The sequence below is a fragment of the Mercenaria mercenaria genome, unplaced genomic scaffold, assembly GCF_021730395.1.
Source record: "Mercenaria mercenaria strain notata unplaced genomic scaffold, MADL_Memer_1 contig_2105, whole genome shotgun sequence".
Lineage (NCBI taxonomy): Eukaryota > Metazoa > Mollusca > Bivalvia > Venerida > Veneridae > Mercenaria > Mercenaria mercenaria.
The window spans coordinates 6220-27811 of NW_026460142.1; the positions used below are offsets into that span (position 1 = coordinate 6220).

Here is a 21592-nt window from a genome sequence, read left to right on the forward strand (position 1 = left end):
TGTTACCTCTGCAGCCCACTGCTACTGCTGGTTCTGCTCCTGCAGGCTGCCACTGGTACTGCTGCTGCTCATTGCTACTAATGGTACTGCTTATGCTATTACAGCTACCGATGGTACTGCTATTGATCACTGCTACGGCTGGTTTTGCTTTTCCTGTGACCGCTCACTGCAACTGCTGCTACCTGTACTTCTAATGTTCATTGTTACTGCTCACGTTAACTGCTTAGTACTGCTTCTGTTGCTTCTGCTCACTGCTGCTGACCTTTCTGCTTGTACTGCTACTTCTCACTACTTATATTTGAACTTCTTCTGTTGCTACTGCTACTTCTACTGCTCACCGCTACTACTAGTACTGATACTGCTTTTACTGCTTCTACAGATATTCTTCTGTTGCTTTTACTGTTACTGCTATATCTCGCTGTTACTTCTGGTACTGCTATTGATGCAGCTCACTGCTACATCAAAGGTTCACTGCTGTTGCTGGTAATGCTTCTGCTGCTATTTCAGTCTGGTCAGGATCCATGCTGTTCGCTGTCAAAGCCTATTGCATTTAGAGAAACCATTAGCGAACAGCATGGATCCTGACTAGACTGCGCTGGTGCACAGGCTGGTCTGGATCCATGCTGGCCGCAGAGCCACTATGTTGGTTTTCTCATGGCGCGGCTCATAATGTCCGCTCTGTGATAAGAGTGCCGTCTTGACTTTCACATATATATATATGTCATGTGAACTGCGACGCTCTGAGACATACGTATGCCTTCTTACCATGTAACTGCAATGTCTGGCCTCGAATCCAGCAAAAATGTGATAAAGGAAATAGAACTTTTCCGTATGTTATATATCATAGTACACTGGCTACGAGTTAATTTAGCGATTTAAATTTACAAAAACCACAATGTTTGGTGTACGAGAACTCCCTTGCTAAAGACAGATTATACTGTTTGTAAATGTACTGGAGAAAAAGAAACACGTACTTTTTCAATATCATTCTTATGACTAATTACGGCATTACATGTTATCCAAAGCATCAAATTTAAATTCTATTTATTTTTATGCATCAGAAAATGAAACACTGGTCTTTGTACTCTCCAACAAAGATATGGCGATTTTGACTGCAAAAACCTGCTACGGTATTCTTCCACTAAGATTAAATATCACAAATAAAAAGGTTTCATGTTTTTACCCTGTATAAAAGATCGGTGTTTTAAGAAAATCGCAATTTTCAATTCCTTTAAATTTTTCATATCATATATGCAAATTACTGAACTTTGATGTCGTTGATTATGCAATTCATTGTGATAACTTTCAAATGTAAATAATTGTAAATGTGTATAATTGTTAAGTATTTTGATAATTAACAGTGAAAAGATGTTGTAGTCGCCGAAATAATCACGGAAGTTCGTAAAATTTCGAGATTTTCCGATTTTGATATTGGTCTTGAAGTTGCAAGACATGATTTGAAGTTTACTTACCAAACTATGAAACAATACAATCTAATGAAAAATCGTCTCAAGGCGTTTGTAAAGGTTTGTCAAATTTACTTCTAAACGCTCAAAGAAAACATTTCTGCCAAATAATCATACCATTGATTATTGTATGAGATGTTGAGCATTTCCTATCAACATCAGAATATAAAACCACTAACTGATGAGAGATCATTAATACTGCAAGAAATATTTTGTGGTTATAAAATAACCACGGACACCCGCAAAATTTCGAGATTTTCCGACATTGATAATTTGATATTGGTTTTAAGTTGCTAGACTTTAACATCAGGGAATTACGGTGTTCCGTTAGAGCCAGCGGCTGCTCCCTGTGAACGCGAAGCGCAAAGGTACGACGGCACGATGGCGAAGTGCGACGGTACGACAGAACGACGGTGACAACACGACAGTACGATGGCGAAGCGTGACAGGACGATGGTGACAGTCTGTCGTACTGTCGCGCTTCGCCATCGTACTGTCGCGCTTCACCACCGTAGTGTCACGCTTTGCCATTGCACTGTCGCGCTTCACCACCGTAATGTCACCATCGTACTGTCGTGCTTCGCCATCGCACTGTCGCGCTTCACCATCGTAGTGTCACCATCGTACTGTCGTGGTTTGCCATCGCACTGTCGTGCATCACCATCGTAGTGTCACCATCGTACTGTCGTGGTTTGCCATTATACTGTCGCGTTTCACCAACTTTTCTCTGTTTACTTAAGGGCCGAATTTAATGTATAGAATTGTACTGTCAGACGGATGGACAGGCTTTTGACTAAATATCTTGTTCATTAACACACCCTATTACCTGATGTCCACCACGCCGAGGGATGCGGCTGCCACAGAGGTCAGAAATCAATAACGATGAGTAGTGGTGCTAGTCTTTTGAGCTGTATTTTTTCATTTCGACTTTCCATGAAAATATTCTGGTGCAAGCATACGTGTAAATGCCTTAACATATTATATAATTAATCCTGGTCGCCAACTATGCGAAATAAAGAAGTATTCAGCTGTTTAAATTGGACGTTTATTAAAATTGATGCGAAAATCATATTCAACGGCCCAATTCGAAGTGTTTACAAAATATTTTGACCGAATTTACCTCACACGTCAAACGACCAATCATCTGGGGATAATCCTGGCAAGTTTCAAATCTGTCCGTACGTCTATACCGACGTTATGACCCTCCAATGGGACCCGGGTACAGTCACATATGATAAACTTTACCGCAGAGGGCATTTTTAAATGATGCCCATCCCACCGAGGAGTCAAAATATAGGATACCGTTTACGGCAGAGGGGAATTTGGTATAAAAACGTCTATTTTGGCTGTTTGTTCCGCTTGTAAGTCTTGTGAGGTCATGGAATCATTTGCAGTATGCATTGTTTATATACTGATGTTTAATAATTGGCGATTTTCAATGGCGAACACCGCTGTAACACAGTGTTAATCAGTCCAGATTGTATTTCTATCTATCTCCGACATTGCATACTATCTGCTACATGTATAGATGCTGCTGTAAATGTTCATTTTGTAAATTCATTTTTGCTTAAATTTCTTTTATGAGAATTGTTTAAAAAAAGCTAAGACACTGACTTGCAGCTTACGCTAGAGTGATTGACCATTTAAGTACATGGAACTGGAATAAGATGAAAACATTTGGAATGCTGGATATAGGACAGAAAATATATACCGACGTGATTCCAAAGGAAGGTGAAATATTCATTTCAAGTGACCAGCGTGTGGGCATGTATCGAAGTTAAAGGGCAAAATATCAAAATTGAATACATCTTTAAAGTTTTCAAGAGAGACCGATCAGAATGAAATCTTCATTTCAGATAGTAACTCGGTAATAACAGATGGTTTAGTTATTTCCATTGCATTGTGATAGATCTCTCTTGACGTGACAATTAACTAAATGGTCAATCACTCCAGTGTTAACTTCAAAATCATTGTTACAGTAATAACACGTGTATGCCTTCATCTTTGGTTCTGAAAATGAATACAAAATAAATTGTTTAGAACATTTCTGTAAACGATTAATGAATAACAGCTTTATTTAGAACCGATCACTTGACTTATGCCACTGACAACAAATATATTCAAATTTTCTAGCCTAAAAGATCTTTTGTGTAGAACTATGTTACTATCAGTAGCCTCTTAGTATGAAAGCTTGATAATGCAAAACAATTTTATATTTAATATTAACATATATTCAACACTGAAACCAGCAAGAACGCAAGTACCAGGACTTAGGATTTCATTGCTGGCAGCAAATGTCTGTATATTATGATAAAAAAGAAACAAAAATGATTTTACAAAACGAAGACTTTCAGTGGTAAAACAACTCTATACATGTACAGTATCAGATTGTATGCAATGTATATACAATCTAGACTGATTGCAAAACGATTTATCATTTAATATAAACCGTAAATTCAACACTGAATCCAGCAAGAACGCAAGTACCGATACCATCAGGACTTACGATATCATTATTTCTGTATATTTCATTATAAAAGAAATTGAAACAAAATTGAGTTTACAAAACGAAGACTTATAGTAGCAAAACAACGTCGGAGATAGATAGAAGTTCAATCTAGACTGATTAACACCGTGTTACAGCGGTGTCCGCCATTGAAAATCGCCCATTATTAAACATAAGTATAAACAATGCATACTGCAAATAATTCCATGACCTCCCAGGTCTCAAAAGCAAAACAAACAGCCAAAATAGACATTTTTACACAAAATTTCCCTCTGTCGTAAACGATATCCTATATTTTGACTCCTCGGCGGGATGGGCATCATTTAAAAATGCCCTCTGCGGTAAAGTTTATCATACGTGACTGTACCCGAGTCCCTTTGGAGGGTCATAACGTCGGTGTAGACGTACGGACAGACTTGAAACTTGCCAGGATTATCCCCAGATGTTTGGTCGTTTGACGTGTGAGGTAAACCCGATCAAATTATTTTGTAAACACTTCGAATTGGGCCGTTGAATATGATTTTCGCATCAATTTTAATAAACGTCCAATTTAAACAGCTGAATACTTCTTTATTTCGCAAAGTTGGCGGCCAGGATTAATCATATAATATGTTTAGGCATTTACACATATGCCTGCACCAGAATATCTTCATGGAAAGTCGAAATGAAAAAATACAGCTCAAAAAACTAACACCACTATTCACCGTTATTGATTTCCTACCTCTGTGGTAGCCGCATCCCTCGGCGTGGTGGACATCAGGTAATAGGGTGTGATTAACATAAATCTAAATTTTTATCCAATAAGTTTCTTCTCAGTGGTAAAAAGACAGGTCGGTCGGGTAACTGTAAATAAAAATAAAATTTATCCAAAAGCTTTATAAGCAAAATTTATACAACAGTGTTTTTTTATTACTTTTAGCTGACAATACATACTTTTACCATTTCATGACTTGAAATTTATGAGCTGATTAAACAACATTTTCTCACAAAACAATTAATTACATGTAAATACATTTTCATTTATTATTCATAAATAACATTCGGCTGGGTGATATTCGTTTTTATTATCCCTCAAGTAAACATAGACCAACGGAGCCTATTTTGGAGTAGTACATTTCAAACAATATTAAGATATGATATTTGTTTTTAATATCGTCATGCCAGATGATATTCATTTGAGTGATAATCTGGCGGGGGATTTTCATTTGAATAACACCAGGTCTGGTGATATTCATTTCAATAATACCCGTGCCGAAAAGCGCTCCAATTATTTGATCATTGGACAGAGTTGACAATACTATACAATACAGTATTAGAGTTGGTACCTACCCAAGATAATCTAAGGGGAACAACTCTGAATTGACCAATAAACTGAAGCCAACATAAAACATTGGTCAAAAGTGAAAGAAAAATCAAATAGGTCCTTTTAACAACAACTGATCAGGCAGACAAAATATGACCTACCTTTGTTTAAATCTCATTGTATTCAATATACAATATGCACACTTTTCTCATGGCTTACCCTGACAGCTATTTTATAAGTTGTAGTAAGGCCCTGATAGAAAGTTTGGTAGTGCATAAAAATAAAGTAAAGTAATGCATAAATTCCATTAAAGAAATTTTACGACATTAAGAAACGTTATTAAGATTTGATCTTTAAGCCACAGTTATTTATTCTTCCCAATGATGATACATTGGCTTACTCAAAATTTACATACTAAATTTTAAAAAAATAAAATGTATATATCCAACAATGAAAAATTACAAGAAAGTTAAATTGGTATCACGTTTGTGTAACAACGTAGCCAGAATGGTTATATTTGTCATTTCCGTCGATCATTTTGGAATTTTTTCTTATATTTTAGTCATTTTGAAGAATTTTCTCATACTTTTCAGGTGTACCTTGCTGCAAATAATGTAACACAAAAAGTCATTATCATCAAATGAAATCACGACATTTTAAGGTAGTGGTTGTAAGTACAACATGTTAAGGTAACTGATAGGTAATGACTCTGCAATGTATTTTAGCAATTCAACATTTTCTGGATGGAACTCTCACGATTATTGTTTTCCATGAAAATCGAATAAATGCTGAAAAAGCATAATATTATGGAGATTACTTTGATGATTTTCGTTACTGGTCAACTACCCTTAAAAACTACAAGGTGTTTATTTATTCTTGTAAACAAGGTAAGCGGGTAACTTCAGCAGATATCAACATTAATTTACAACTTAACGAAGTAGGTTGATGGCACATTTAGTGTTTAGACAAACCAGTTTTATTTTTGTATGTTAATAAGAACAGCCAAATTGCCTTCTATGGAACTATAACTTTTTTACATCGTTTGCTCACCACACAAGTGTTTTTTTCTAATTCTGCATATCATTTACCAAATCATATTTTTCCGACATTCTTACAATTATTTTTTTTAAAAATGAAATCGCCTAGTAAATATTGGCAAAATACAGAGGAAACCCCCTTAAAACCCTTACAAAGTAATAAAAGCACTAACTAGATATAAAACATATAAACCATTATCAAGAGAAAAGCACAAAATATAAGATTCCACCTTTAACGTGCAGTTTGAAACTCAAAAATCATCGGATAAGGTATTCATTCGCGAAATATTTTAATAAACTTACTGTGTTTGTTTTTAGACATGAATTAAATAATGGAGGTGCGTGCTTTCTTCGTAAAAGTACGGAATTCGACAATTGAAATTTTATTCTACATTTTCATGTTAGAACTATTTTAATTGACTTTTCAGTCTATCTGGCATTATCTAAGAATTATTTTTAGATATTTTCTGAACATTTACACGTAAAATATCGAAGATATTAAAATCCACCATAATCAAACACTGATTTGCTGGTATATTTAAGTGCAAAATGAAGACATATATTGATAAATTATTCGGATTACTTCATTCGATTCAAAAGAAGTTATAGACATTTCAAATTTAATCTTAATTTCCATTTGAAATGATAATCCAAATGACTTCATTGTTTCAATCATATATTATTCCTAAAGATTACGCGATTAATATTGCAATAAAAAGAAGACTTTAAAAAAAATATTCTGTTAGATTCAACGGACAATCCGCAAAAAATACGGCGTGATTTCGAAAAAATCAGCGGCATGCTTCTGTTTCTGATATTTTTTCTTTTAAACTTTTTCTTTGAGTACGTAAATGTCAGGTATAAGTAAATATAATAATATAAAAAAATATAATGACAAACACGCATTTGCTAGTATCTTTTACCGCAAATGGAAGAGACAGCGAATTATGAACAACTTTTTAACATACATTTTAAATTTTTCAAATTGATTTTCAATTTACATTGAAACATTGAAAAATAAACCCAGTCGACTTAATCGTTTCAATGATGTACTGTTTATTTAGATCATACAATAAATATTTCGATGAATAAAACAATTCTGTAGGATGTGGCGGAAATCCGCAAAAAATACGGGATAATTTCGTAAAAATCTGCGACATACTTCTGTTTCTAAAATTTCTTCTTTTCAACATTTTTTTGAAAATTTATATGTAAGATATTATTAAGATATCTGATCACCATTATCAAACACGAATTTGATAGTATTTTTAACCGCGAGAAGGAAAAGACATGATAAATTACGTGCGACTTTGATATAAATTGAAGAATTTTTAATTTAATTTAAAAGTTAAATATTCACTGAATCACCCCCAAACGATCACATATTGTCAATTATTAATCATTCATAACGATATCAAGATACAAAATTCGATATAAAAAAAGTTAAAAGACTTTAAAGACAAAAACGTAGGATTTTACGTGAGATTTCCGCAAAATTTTGAGAAATCAGAAATGTAGTAAGCAGAATAGCTCACCCTGTCACTAAGTGGCAGGTGAGCTAAAAAAACAACACTTTTTTTTGTGCCTTAGAATTTGAGCGCATGAACTAGGTTGATAGGTCAAAGACCATGGTTACAGCAACGTCAAATGTGTCCGTCATGTTTTGTGTCCAGAGCATAACTTAATAACCATTCAAGGTATTGACTTTGAACTGGGCATGTAGGTAAGTCGTAATGAGTCGATGTGCAGAGCGCATGTATATTCAAAGGTCAACGTTACAAATTTAGTCAAAGCTGTATTGAGCACAACTTCAAACATGTTCAAGGTATCGACTTTAAACTTGGAATAAAAGTGGACAGTGATAAAGTGGTTTTAGGAGTGCAATAATCTGTATTACTCACGCACCCCCCCCCCCCCCCCCCCCCCCCCCCCCCCCCCCCCCTCACACACATTAACATCCCACCCAATTCACATTCAGTTTCTTATGCCTTATATAGTATTTTAACACCGCGCCGCGCAAAAGCCCCCAACCTCCCACCCTCTGCCACATTACACCCCCTCCCTCCCATTTATTTAATTTTTTCTTCCTCCTCCTTTGATCTAGAACTTCGGGCGTATCTCCTCTTTGTGGAGCTCTTGTTTTGTATATGGGTTTGCTGAATGTTTGCTTTATGTACAAAGATTATTGCTAAGATATATTTTTACAACAATGATATGCCTGCACGTTATATTCATTTCTTTGTATGTTTATTGAAGATAGTTTTGTTTGGTTGAAACTGATATTGTAGAGTCACGATGAGAATATTTCTATTTTTGAAGAACAAGTTGCAAATGGCTAGTTTCGAAATGTTTACAAAAAGTAATCTGTATACCCTATATTGACGTGGTCTATATTATTCATTCTAAAGATGCAAAACATGTTATTTTCCTGGTTGATTTTGAAAACACTTTAGTAGCTATTGTTTATTTACACTTGCTAAAATATCTATCAACCATACCAGTAGAATTATTCACTTTACTGTCGTCTATCTTAAAAGAAAGACCGAAAGTTAAGCTACGATGCGAGTTGTGATATTAGTTTTTCTTGGAATTTGGACTAACGCTTTAGCAGGAGAAAATCTATCAATTCTTAAACGGGAGATTTATAGACTTTTCACCTTTTATATAGGTAGGTTGAATTACAGTGCATGACATAGTACGATATATGTTGGCGCGCCCGCGCTCTGCGGTGCAGGAGCGTAGCCCAAAAAATCAGGTGCCTATGGTCTTTGGCTGAAGAAGTCTTAAGAAGTCTTATATTTTCTGGTCCTTCGGGATCATTGATTTCAACTCATTTAGATTTGAAGATTGAATACTGCTTTAGCCGGTGCTAGGGGGCGTGGGCAGTGTTGCATTTTCCATTACTGCTCATGAACAGACTCAACCAAACCGAATCTGCAATTTTCACTGTTTGCCTTGTTCTCGGTGCTTCCGAGGGATCTACTTTCCAGATTTTATGAAGAGCCACACTATGTGTTATTAAACTGGTTGTATGTAATCTACTAGATCCATATTATATGTGGAAACAGATAAATAAAATAAACAAGTGACTGTCAATCAGAAAGATCTAGAATCTACAATATTTTATTTCAAAAGTGCAGATCTACTTACTTTCGATTTCGCAAGCTCCGCCATCTTGTCTCTTCAGGCGGCGAATGATGAAATTAAAACGTGCGAATCACGCTTTTCTCCAAAGATGTAATTACACCGATAACAGATATTTGCCCATGGGTATGTCAAGCAAGTTATTAGAGTCTTAAATTAACAAGAAGTTTTACTGAAGAATAATAGGACAGTTTTGAAATAAGCAACTCATTATTTGCACATCGCGGCCATGTTTTTCGTAGATTTTTAGACAAAAAGGTCATTTTCAGAGCGTGTAAATCTTATTATTTTGAGTAGCTATTCACAAACAACAGTCCCAGGCACAATATTTAACACCTCTAGCAAGTTTTAAGACAATCTGATTCGTGAAAAAGATAAGTGACTGTGTTCTGCAAGTTTTTTCAGAAGCACCATAAAAACCGGTAAAATACGTCAAATTGGGCAATATTAAATTCTGAAAGATAGCTTTTGTAACTTACATAATTTGATTTTGATTTTATATTCCTGAAATTTAAATATATTGATTTGAATATGCCATTCAAATCAATATATTTAAATTTCAGGAATATGCCATTCAAATCAATATATTTAAATTTCAGGAGTATAAAATCAAAATCAAATTATGTAAGTTACAAAAGCTATTTTGAGAATTTAATATGCAAAATTTTGCAAATATTGGACAAAGAATAAGCATGTGGGCAGGTTTTGAAAAACATATATAAACCGTGGACCTGGTCACGACCGTGTGATAATCACGCTACACCGGTAAAATATTTGATTTCGTAACAGTAATAGTAAAAATATCAACGAAAATGAGAACAATTTTATGCATGCTTTATATGTTAAGCGTATCTATACAATACCGACAGGTAACAATGTCACACACACACACACACACACACACACACACACACACACAACACAACAACAACAACAACAACAAAAAAGTACAACATCATTTATTCACGTGTTTTCCAACAATTAATTTGATAAACATTTTTTTTTCATATTATATATGTTAAATATTCCAAGTTATTCCCTAACTTCATTGTCCACGTGTATTGAAAAAGGAAGCGAATGAATAACGTATATGGCATGCAATCCGCTGCATTAATATATGAAATGGTGTTAAACGGTCTATCAAAATGTTTAGAATTTTAATTGCATGCGTATTATACAAAATTTTCAAGCCAAAAATCAACCATAGTTGAAATTAAGTCCATAAAACATTTTCTGATTAAAAAAGGCACTTGTTGGATCATAACTGAATGCACGTGCTAATAACTAAAATTGCACGTGCTGACGACAATTAAGAAATTTAATAAGATATTTAGAATATAATCAGTGCAAACAATAGGTATTCATAACTTAATAAAAATATGAAAAATATCAAGTTTCTAATCCTACTACTTTTTGAAATATGACAAAAGAAAGATTTTTAGTTTCCGCGATTACCAGCTTCAGTAGCCGTTTCCATGGTTACGGCACACCGCTAAATTTCTACGACCTCATTTAAAACCTCCATTTGTTGCCGAACTGTATTCTTACATAGGTGAAAAAGTTTTGTATGTTGGGTAAATTAAAATCCTTACGGAGGGCCCGTACACACGAAAGCTTCTTCAGATACAATTTTATTTTATTTTTATTGATATTTATCACAATTTTTGCAATTATTGGAACAGAAATCAATAATGTGTATAGTTAACCAATGTTCTGCCTGTACATTTTGAATAAAGTCGAAGGCACGGAAAAGCATATATCGATATTGCTTATCTCCCCTCACTTCCACAATCTTTAACATACGTTGCAACTACTTTCTCAAAAAGTAAATTCATTGACTAGAGTTTTACACTTGGAAAAAAATGCTGGCTATAAACTTGAGAGGCCCACTACGATCCCTATCGAGCTAAGAAAATAACCTTAATCATATTCAAAAAAAGGCCCCAGGCTGTTAGGAGTTAGGTAAATTAAATTGGATTTCTTGAATTTCGACCATAAGTGTTTGTGTTATAGATAAAATTCTGGTCAAGAACTTTTTAGAATGAATTTGAAATAAGAATTTTACATGTAAATGGTTGTTTGTCATTCTCACGTACATGTACAAGAGTTTTACCATAGCTGAATTAGTGGACCACAATTTGTCCTAAAAGAGTGTCATTTGACAATAATGGCATTTAAAAGAATTGAAATAGTCAGTGTTTAAGATAGCAGGATTATGTAAGTTCAGGTATCTATACTACAAAAGAATATCAGAAGAACATGAGGTTGTTACGCAGGCTTAATGTGTAATTTATTTTTTTTTTTTTTTTTTTTTTTTTTTTTTTTGGTCGTTTTCAAAACTATTTGTAACAAGTGAACTGAAAAGAAACTGTGCATTCCCGGACTCAGAAATTGTATTAGAGAAACAAATTGACAGCAAGGCATGATCGTTGAGGCGCATAGCGCCAAGTGTAAGTTCGTACCGAAGAGGGTATACTGAACAGTTTTAAATATAAGTACGTATGTAATTGGTGGCCTACTGGTACTGATGATAAACCCGGACAGATGATAAAATCGACCACCTTGGAATTATTCGATTGCAATCGGTTATTTATATAATTGAACACACCATCTAATAGCAACCACTTACAACACCAACTATAACAGTAATTCTGGATGGAACAAGTGAATCATTAAATGAAACCTTGACAGAGTTGGACTTTTTTGTAAATATTTCAGGCCTCAAAATCAACTTTGAAAAAGCTCATGTAATATGGTTTGGTTCTAAAAAATTCAGTACCGAGTCCATTAAGACAAAGTTCAAGCTGGCTTGGGGAAAACATGAATTTAAATTACTTGGCATTCAATTTCATGTTGACTTAGAGAAGATGATTATACTTAATTATAAAGATAAATTGAGTAGCTTAGAAAATTCTGTTAAGTTTTAGAATAGGAGATACCTTACGCCAATTGGAAGATGTACAGTTATTAAGAGTTTATTGTTACCAGCCTTTAATCACTTGTTTATCTCTCTCCCAGATCCTGGTGACAAAATACTGAAATCTATTAATGACACCTTGTATAACTTCCTATGGCATGGACCAGCAAAAGTGAAAAAATCAGTCATAATAAAAGATTACTGTGAAGGAGGAATTAAAATGACAAATGTCCAGTGTTTTATTCAAAGTTTGAAAATAACCTGGATAAGAAGATTATTAGCCACACAAGCAAATTGGGCAATTTTGGCAGAACATTTATTTGATAAACACAAACTGATTAATTGCGGGAAACATTATGCAGACAAAATGGAACAAAAAATAACAAATAAATTTTGGAAAAGTGTTTTGCAATCATATTCCAATTTTCTAAAAGTTACTCCTGTGGAAACTAAGACAGACTTTTTAAAGTGTCCAATCTTTTATAATCATAACATTCTTGTTGGAACACAAAGTCTGTTTTTCAAATCCTGGTATGAGAATGGTATAAGATATATTAATGATATGTATAGACAAAACAAGCTTATGTCTTATGAAGAATTTAAAAATAGCACAAAAATACATGTGAACACATAACATTATCTTGGAATAACAAGAGCTATATTGAACTACAGTAAGCAAATTACACTAAAAGACGCAGAAACAGAATCTCAGTGTAATCCATTCATTCCTTTTCCTATAGGAATACTAAAATCAAAATCAGGATGTAAAGACATCTATAATATTCTAAACAGAAACTCTGATACCCCAACAAGCCAAACAAAATGGAATTCAGAATTTCCCTTCAATTATGATGAATGGAAATATTTTTATAGTAAGCCATTTAAAGTAACCAGGGACAGCAATTTACAATGGCTGCAATATAGGCTTCTACATCGTATTTTGCCAGTCAATAAGTATTTAAGAACATTAAGCTTGAAAGATAGTGATCTATGTGACTTTTGTAAGAGTGAATCAGAAACCATAGCACATTTGTTTTGGAAATGTATACACACAAGTTCGTTCCTTCAAGATCTTAAGAGGCAGTTGGAGATTAAAAATATTTCCTTAGCATTAGACAAAATAAGCTTCTTGTTCGGAGCAAAAGGTACTCCAGAATACTAAACATCGCTATATATTAAAAAATTCATATTCTCAAGTAAAAGTCTGGGTAGATTATTATCAGTGAATAATATGAAATATTATCTACAACATGAATTCAATATTAATAAAGAATTGTCAATAAAAAACCAAACTTCCAACAAATTTGAGGCAAATTGGAAAATAATAAACAACCTTATTAATTAGTTGTCAGGTTTTCCATATTGTTTTATTCAGGCAGAGGAATTTTTCTATACTTCAAAAAATAAACAGAAAAAATTCCAGACTATTTAACAAGAAATACAGAGCACAACCCTTTCTCTCACTTATTCTTAAAGGCTTATTTGATACTTTTACTACTTCAGCATTATATGTTAAGCATCATATAGCATTTTCGCATCTGTATTATACTATTTTTTTTGTAAATGCAATGTTACTAGATACATATCATGACATCTGTATATACTTCATAATGATACTTGTGTTGATGCAATGTTTCTAGATATGTTATATGTCATGACAGTTCACACTTTCATATCTGTATATACATCATGTACTTCATAATGATGCAATGATTCTAGATACAGGTTATATATCATGACATATTAAACTCTCATATCTGTATATAGTATGCAATTCATAATGATACTTGTGTTGATGCAGTGTTTCTTGATATGTTATATGTCATGACAGATATGTTATGTCATGACAGTTTACACTTTCATATCTGTATATACTTCATAATGATACTTATGTTGATGCAATGATTCTAGATACATGTTATATATCATGACAGATTGCACTTTCATATCTGTATATACTTCATAATGCTACTTGTGTTAATGCAATGTTAAACTTTCCAGATACATGTTATATATCATGACAGTTCTTTCATATCTATATATAATGATACTATGCCATGAATCACACTTGCATATATTATGCTTATACATATTTATATATAACTTGTAAGGTGTGGAGTGCGGATGGTTCCCCGACCCACACACACCTATGACGGGGATAATAAAAGTATCAGAACAAAAAAAAAAGAAGTGTCATGAAGGCATCAGCAAACGTAAGAAAAAAAAAAAAAAAAAAAAAAAAAAAGAAACACCAACTGGTGTAAACAAAAACAAAATTGGTAATATTATGTATAAATAAATGACTTACATTTATCTGTATAATAAAATATTTATCCAAAATTACTGGGGAAGAGGGTGTTTTTTACGCATGTTCACTGTCAACACATAAAGGCCTTACATAGGGTCACTTTTCATTATTTGATCCAGAATGACTGTTGCAGCATTTTTGGGAAAGTTTCAATATAACACTATGAGGAAAATTTTGTAAATGACAAAGTGGTCGAATTTATCATCAGTCAACGTTCGTACAGTCCCCAATTTATATACCCCTTTCAGGCCATCACTTCGTGTGAGTTTGCTTACTAAATATAAATTTGAATTATGTAAAGTTTTTAGCAAATGTTAAGCATTATTTTGATACCAACCATTGATAACAATTTGCAGGAAAAAAAATGTTACAGGTAAAAAAAACCAACCCGCATTTTCTGTCCGGGTTTATCATCAGTACCAGTATGGGTGCATTTTGGGACTAGATTCTGTGCACCCAAATATCACTATTATCTTTAACTCATGAACACTATTTTCCATTGTCTGTCTATTCTTGACATATTTGAAGAAATGATTCGATCTACGTTCATTTAAACAAAACATTTTAAAACATTTTCCTTTCTTACTTTTTATAACAAGAGCAAAACAATCTGGCTTACTGTCAAAACTGAAAGCCAAACTGAAAATATCAGAAACAACAATTTATGCAGAAAAAAGAAAGAATCCGTATGACTAGGTTTTCCCGTCAGATAGGCAGCGCCTAATTTCATATTATTTGTACAACATAAACATGTTTTTATTTCCTTCGAAATAGTATACAATAATGTATGAGTTTAACCTCCGTCGGGCTTAAAGTTAACGCCATATTATTTTATTATTGAAGATTCACGTTAGTTACGTAAAATATTTTTTTAGATATACACACTGAATTGTTTATATATGTCATAGTGTCAAACAGGAAGTGCGACATTAGCGTTGGTGTTGCGACATATAACGGTGGGCAAATATTTCCGACATTTAACGTTAAAGGTGAGACATTTAGCGGCAGATAATTTTGCGACATTTAGCAGTAGTTGTGACATTTAACGTCAACCTTACGACATTTAACGGTGGAAGCGACATTAAGCGGTGTTGCGACATTTAACGGTGCAACAATGTAAAAGCGAAAGGAACACGCATGATTTTCAAGGGGAGTTTCATCCATCGACAGTTGTTCACCCTTGAACAGATTTATGTTTTTATTAACTTAATTCAAATTTTTTGAACATGATTTATCTAGTCTTTCAGCTACTGAAATAGTTAACAGGGTAAATTGGATAAATTCTATATATTATAAAGCTGTACACTCCAGGTAGTAATATGTCAAATAGAGATCTATTTCTTTCTGAAATTAGATACATGTCTATTCTTTTAAAAGGTGGCCATTTTGCATTAGGGGAGTTATTTTAAACACGCCCAATTCAGTAATTTGTTGATTATATATTTTGAAAAGTAGATTTTGTATAAAAGTCAAGTACAAAATCTACTTAACAAGAGGTAAAAAGAAAAAAGAAAACGTAGAAAGTTTGTAAAATCGAAGGTAAAAGGTTCGAGGGATCTACTTTCCAGATTTTATTTTTTGTTATAATGGGCTTGACACTGAAAAATCATTTATTTTTAAGAGAATGTTTACAAACCAACAGACGGAATGCCACGAAACATTTCATTCTATCCACCGATCTTTTACTTTCAGATCGGGATTACGAGGTGCTGTAAATGTAACTTTTGGAAATGAATGTCTCTGCAAAATTTCCTAAGTTTCTATATATCTTTGGCAGTTTAAACGCGCACAAGTTTGGTATTCTCTACAAAGGTGGAAAAGGAGGCTGAAGTGACAAAAATAAGATCAATGCTTTCATATAATTCAGTTATACATTTTCCGTCGGTAAAGCGAAGCGAATTAGGCAGGTCATATTTTCCTTAAATAGGTATCTTTTTTTATATCAGGCGAATCTTTTATCGATTATAAAATTAAGAATTATTATTGTGTGAAATAAAAATTCTTTATTAAAAAACTTGGCTTGGCTACTTTAGTAAATAGAGTCCAGAGGAGGCAGTTGTTTCAAGCTATTTAATATCCTGTTTGAATATATATTCGCCAGAAGAAGACAGTTATGACCGAGGGCGACATGTGTACATATAATACACTTTGAAACACCGGACATATTCATTGCTAAAAAGTCAACAATTTTTACTATACAAAGTTACCTTTTAGGCTAAATAGCAGTAAACAACATTTGATAGAATAAAACATTAAATAAAAAACTTACCAAATTCAGTAAGTATCAGGAAACAGTCATATGTATGCCTAGTTGATTTATTCGTATCGGAAGCATCCTTTTCATTTTAGCTTTACTCTCAAAATTTCCTTTTTTTTGTTACTTTCATTCTGTTTTGTTCATTTTGATAACACAAGTGAGTGAACATTATCAGGAAGCATTAAACTGATAATAAGGTGGCAAACAGTGAAAACAGGAAGTTGTTTTTCGTAAAGCTAAAACGGCGCACAGTTATACTAGGGACCAAGCAGTTTTCTGTATTCAGGAAAGCTACTGTGTTTTCTTTTTAACCGAAAATATAATGCCTGGTTGAAAGCGAACCATCCATTGGACAGCAAAGGTTGCATTGACCAATCGTTGGAACTTTAATATTTTCCTCCTTAAATGGATTGTGTTTCTCGGCTTCTTCTATTACACTAATCTGCATTCGGGGATTCAAAATAATCGTAAACAAAATAGGTCCAAGCCAATAAAGGAATACCCCTAAGAGACGATCTTATCTAAAAACTTACCTGGGATGACGATAGTAAGTAATTATTAAGTGCATTATTTCATCAAGAGATGGCAGACTGGGTAGAACCAACGACCTTCCGTAATCCAGCTGGATGGCTTCCTCACATGAAGAATTCAACGCCCTGAGTGAGGCTTGAACCTACATTGATGAGAGGCAAGTGATTTGAAGTCTGTGACCTTAACCACTCGGCCACGGAGGACCCTCCAATACTATAGTCCTAAAGACTGCTGAAAAAATGTACAAACCAGAAAAACAAAATGTAAACACCATTTATTCAAAATTACTATGAGCTTTCTTAAATATAGTAGCATTAACTGAGAACAAGTAATGGCACTGTCTGTTTCAGGTATGACCACAATTGGCCATTCGTCAGAATGCTCGCAGTTTCATGCTGTCATCGTATGGAATACAAACACGGATGTGCAGGACATAAGTTTTGTGTACCACAAACGCTTTTTATACGCATTAATATCTAACATGCCGGAGGGTTCATATATAGTTTTGAAAACAGGCGATTTTAACACCGAGCTTGATTTTAGAAAGGACTCAGGATGGACAAACGAGTTGGATGGAATCACGTTTTCATTTACCAAAGAAGCAATGCCATACTCATTGCTGAGAAAAACTGTTAAAATGCCCTTGGTCGACACGAAACAGCTGATATGGATATACAACTGTTCTTATTAGTAAATGATATATCACGTTTAGACAACGAGGAGAAAGCTTTGGAAGCTCTAATGATAGTAAACACATTTGTTGTATTTACTGGAATGATGCAACCGCAAAATATTTGGACAGATTTGGCCTCAGATGAAAAACACTTATATATAACTGACAGCACAAATGATGAAAAATTCCTTAATGGGACAGAACACTTCCTGAATTTATCTTGTCAAAGTAAGTGTTTAAAATAGTTTGTCAAAAATATACTTAATACCACAACAAATCATCTAAGGCAGAAGAGCTGGAAAATAAAGTCTTATGACATTTAGATACATGGTTTCTGTATTCAAATATTTATAATATACATAATAAATGCCTGCTCATTTAAATTTCAACAGAAGGTAATTATTTGTTTATATTTGTATCTACATAATTATTATACGCATTTAATTCAATGATTAAACTTCTTGTCAAAATTGTATGATGTTTGTATTCAATTTGTATTAAACAGATTCAAGATCGGATTGTGGAATAAGTATGTATCTGAACAAGAGCAGATGCTACAAATGTGCGTACATTTGTGGACGGGTCAAGAACACCTTGAGTCAGTTCTGCCTAAATACCTGCCCATGTATGTTATTTTTTCAATAACATCTTTTCTACTTTGGAATACTTCTTAAAATCATATTTTTAATCCCCCGCCGCGAGTGGTGGAGGTTGTAGGAATGGTCTTCGTCTGTCCATCCGTCCTTCCGTCTTTCCGTCCTTCCGTCTTCCGTCCTTCCGTAACATTTTGTGTCCGCCCTGTATCTCCTAAACCCCTTAAAGGATTTTCATGAAACTTGGGTCAGGTAATAATCTCATCAAGAAAATATGTAGAATACATGAGTCAGCCATGTCGGTTCAAAGTCAAGGTCATAAATCAATGTCAAAGGTTTGAGCCTTCCATTTCGTGTCCGCTCTGTATCTCCTAAACCCCTTGAAAGATAATGATGAAATTTTGGTCAAATAATCACCTCATCAAGACGATGTGCAGAACTTATGAGTCAGCCATGCCGGCTCAAGGTCAAGGTCACAACTCAAGGTCAAAGGTTTGAGCCTTCCATTTCGTGTCAGCTCTATATCTCCTTAACTCCTTGAAGGAATTTCATAAAACTTGGGTCAAATGATTATCTCATCATGACAATGTGCAGAACTGATGAATTAACCATGTCAGCTCAATGTCAAGGTCACAACTTAGGGTCAAAGGTTTGAGCCTTCCTTTTTGTGCCCACTCTGCATCTCCTAAATTTTCATAAAGTTTGGGTCAAATGATCACCTCATCAAGACGATGTAAAGAATTCATTGGTTAGCCATGTCAGTTCAAGGTCAAGGTCACAGCTCAAGGTCAAATGTTTACCTTTTAATTATCCATACTAGTGGCGGGGGATTTAGCTGTCTTTCAGACTGCCGTGTAATTACTTGATGACCCCAAGCGATTAGGGATCACTTGACTGTGACCTTGACAAGTTGACATGCAATGAAAACGTATAAGATGAATTCTGTGGAGAGATATCATTGGCGCCCATCGTTCGTGTCCAGAGTTTTGGATACACTTTCTATGTTTTTCACTATGTCTTTGTTATCATTGAATGGATTTGCTTAAGACTTCATCTTACGTCAAATGATAGAAGGTATATAATTTAAATCCAGAAACATTCCTTGAATAATGCAGCCGTTTTCATTCGGAATTTCGTGTTAACGCCTCGGGAACTTGCACTCTATTCAAGTTATTACAATAGATTTTATATCAAATGGAACGGAATTATTTTTCATCACTCCTGCATTATATAATTATGCTAACGTTAAACCAACAAAAACAAAAGACATAATTTATGACAGTGCGCTAATGTATATTCGAGAGCAGCAGCAAAAGATAATGTCTACGTTAATTTGAATAAATTCATTTCAAATGCTAATCTTTTTGATGCCCTTATTTGGAGGTATACAGTATATGATTATATTAAACATGGATTTCTCAGCAAGATATAAATATTTTCCTAACTTAAACGAAAGCTCTTAAGTAAATGTTTTCTGAAATGCACTAATGCCATAAAATTATTAGATAATTTAGCAAATGGCTTCGCCGTTTACTACAAGTGTACCTACTCATATTTATCATATTTGAAGTATTTATATTAATATTAACCAATACAATCTCGACTTCAGATTTCGATTGTCACCTTGATATGCCAAAAGATTGCCACTGTGATATGTCAGATTGTGAGAAAAGTTCCACGGACCCGTTGTTATTTCAGCTGGTAATCGTGTTGTTCACCGTTATAGTAATGGTACTTGGTGTACCTTTAACGTTGATGATGTGCAAATACTTCGAAGCATATAAGGTACAGTCTACAGATAATCCAAATTTTAATCCAGCTTCATTTTTTTACGATCCCGGATGAAAGTTAATTTTATTTAAAAAATACGGAATACAGCAATATTCGTTTATTTTTATAGAAACTAAAACGTTACTACAACACAGTGTATAGATCTACATGTAAATTGTGCTACCATGATATTTTCTCGTGTTTTAGATACACGAGGAGAAAATGAAACTTTTAACAGGCTATCTATATTCAACATGAACCTTGAATTGTACACATTTTATCATTCAATAGTTTAGAAGATTTATCTGACCAAAGATACCATGTAAACCTTGTAATGGTAGACTCAAGTACCTTTGACGGTACACTTAGAGGATTGTATTGAAGAACAAGTATAAACTTGTATTGTGTCACTGAATATAATTATTTACAGGTAACGTTTATTTCATTTTAGGCCCACTCTGGTGAAAATTAAAATGCTTCGAAACAGAAGACACAAAATATCATTCCAATGCAAACTCAAGAAACGGAATAAATCTGCGACAACTGTCAAATGATAAAACAATATTTTTGTTTTTGGCAAATGTGTTTTGCAAATGGTTCGTACGGATAATGTCAACGGCAAAGAAAACTACTGTTGCTAGTGATTGAAATTAACAACTGAAAACACTTAGTAACAGAGAATGATTCAATAAGAGGGAAGGGTAGTAATAAGATACGAACTTAAAAATCCTACAAACTAAATTTAAAACTGAATTTGTTGCATTACCGTTTAATTTTCGTAGAACTCTGGCAAACTTTATGAACATGAACAGACTAAATCAAACCTAGTTTGCTATTATTCTTCTTGGTTGCATTTCTGGCTTCCATAGGATCTTTTTACAGATTTTATTAAGTATGTGTAACTTAAGTCATAGAAACAAGGAGAAGGGAAAAATTAGATGTAATGATAAAACTAGATTTGATTGTATTATATTGATGAGAAACCTATTTTACTCAGTCCATTGAATTCATTTGTAAACATATATTAGAAGGATTTTGAACGAGTTTGATAATTTATCAGATGAGGACAAATATTGTTTACTATGTT

The 21592-nt window shown here is 33.8% G+C and overlaps 1 protein-coding gene across 1 annotated transcript; it reads left to right on the forward strand.

Moving 5' to 3' along the window:
- The first annotated feature begins 8848 nt into the window (after positions 1-8848).
- Positions 8849-20580, forward strand: LOC128552175 (uncharacterized). The gene is made up of 4 exons (XM_053533198.1): positions 8849-8980; positions 17820-18370; positions 18648-18767; positions 20345-20580. Exons 2-4 carry the CDS (start codon positions 18136-18138, stop codon positions 20578-20580), a joined length of 591 nt encoding a protein of 196 aa, XP_053389173.1. The 5' UTR covers positions 8849-8980; positions 17820-18135.
- Positions 20581-21592: the final 1012 nt, after the last annotated feature.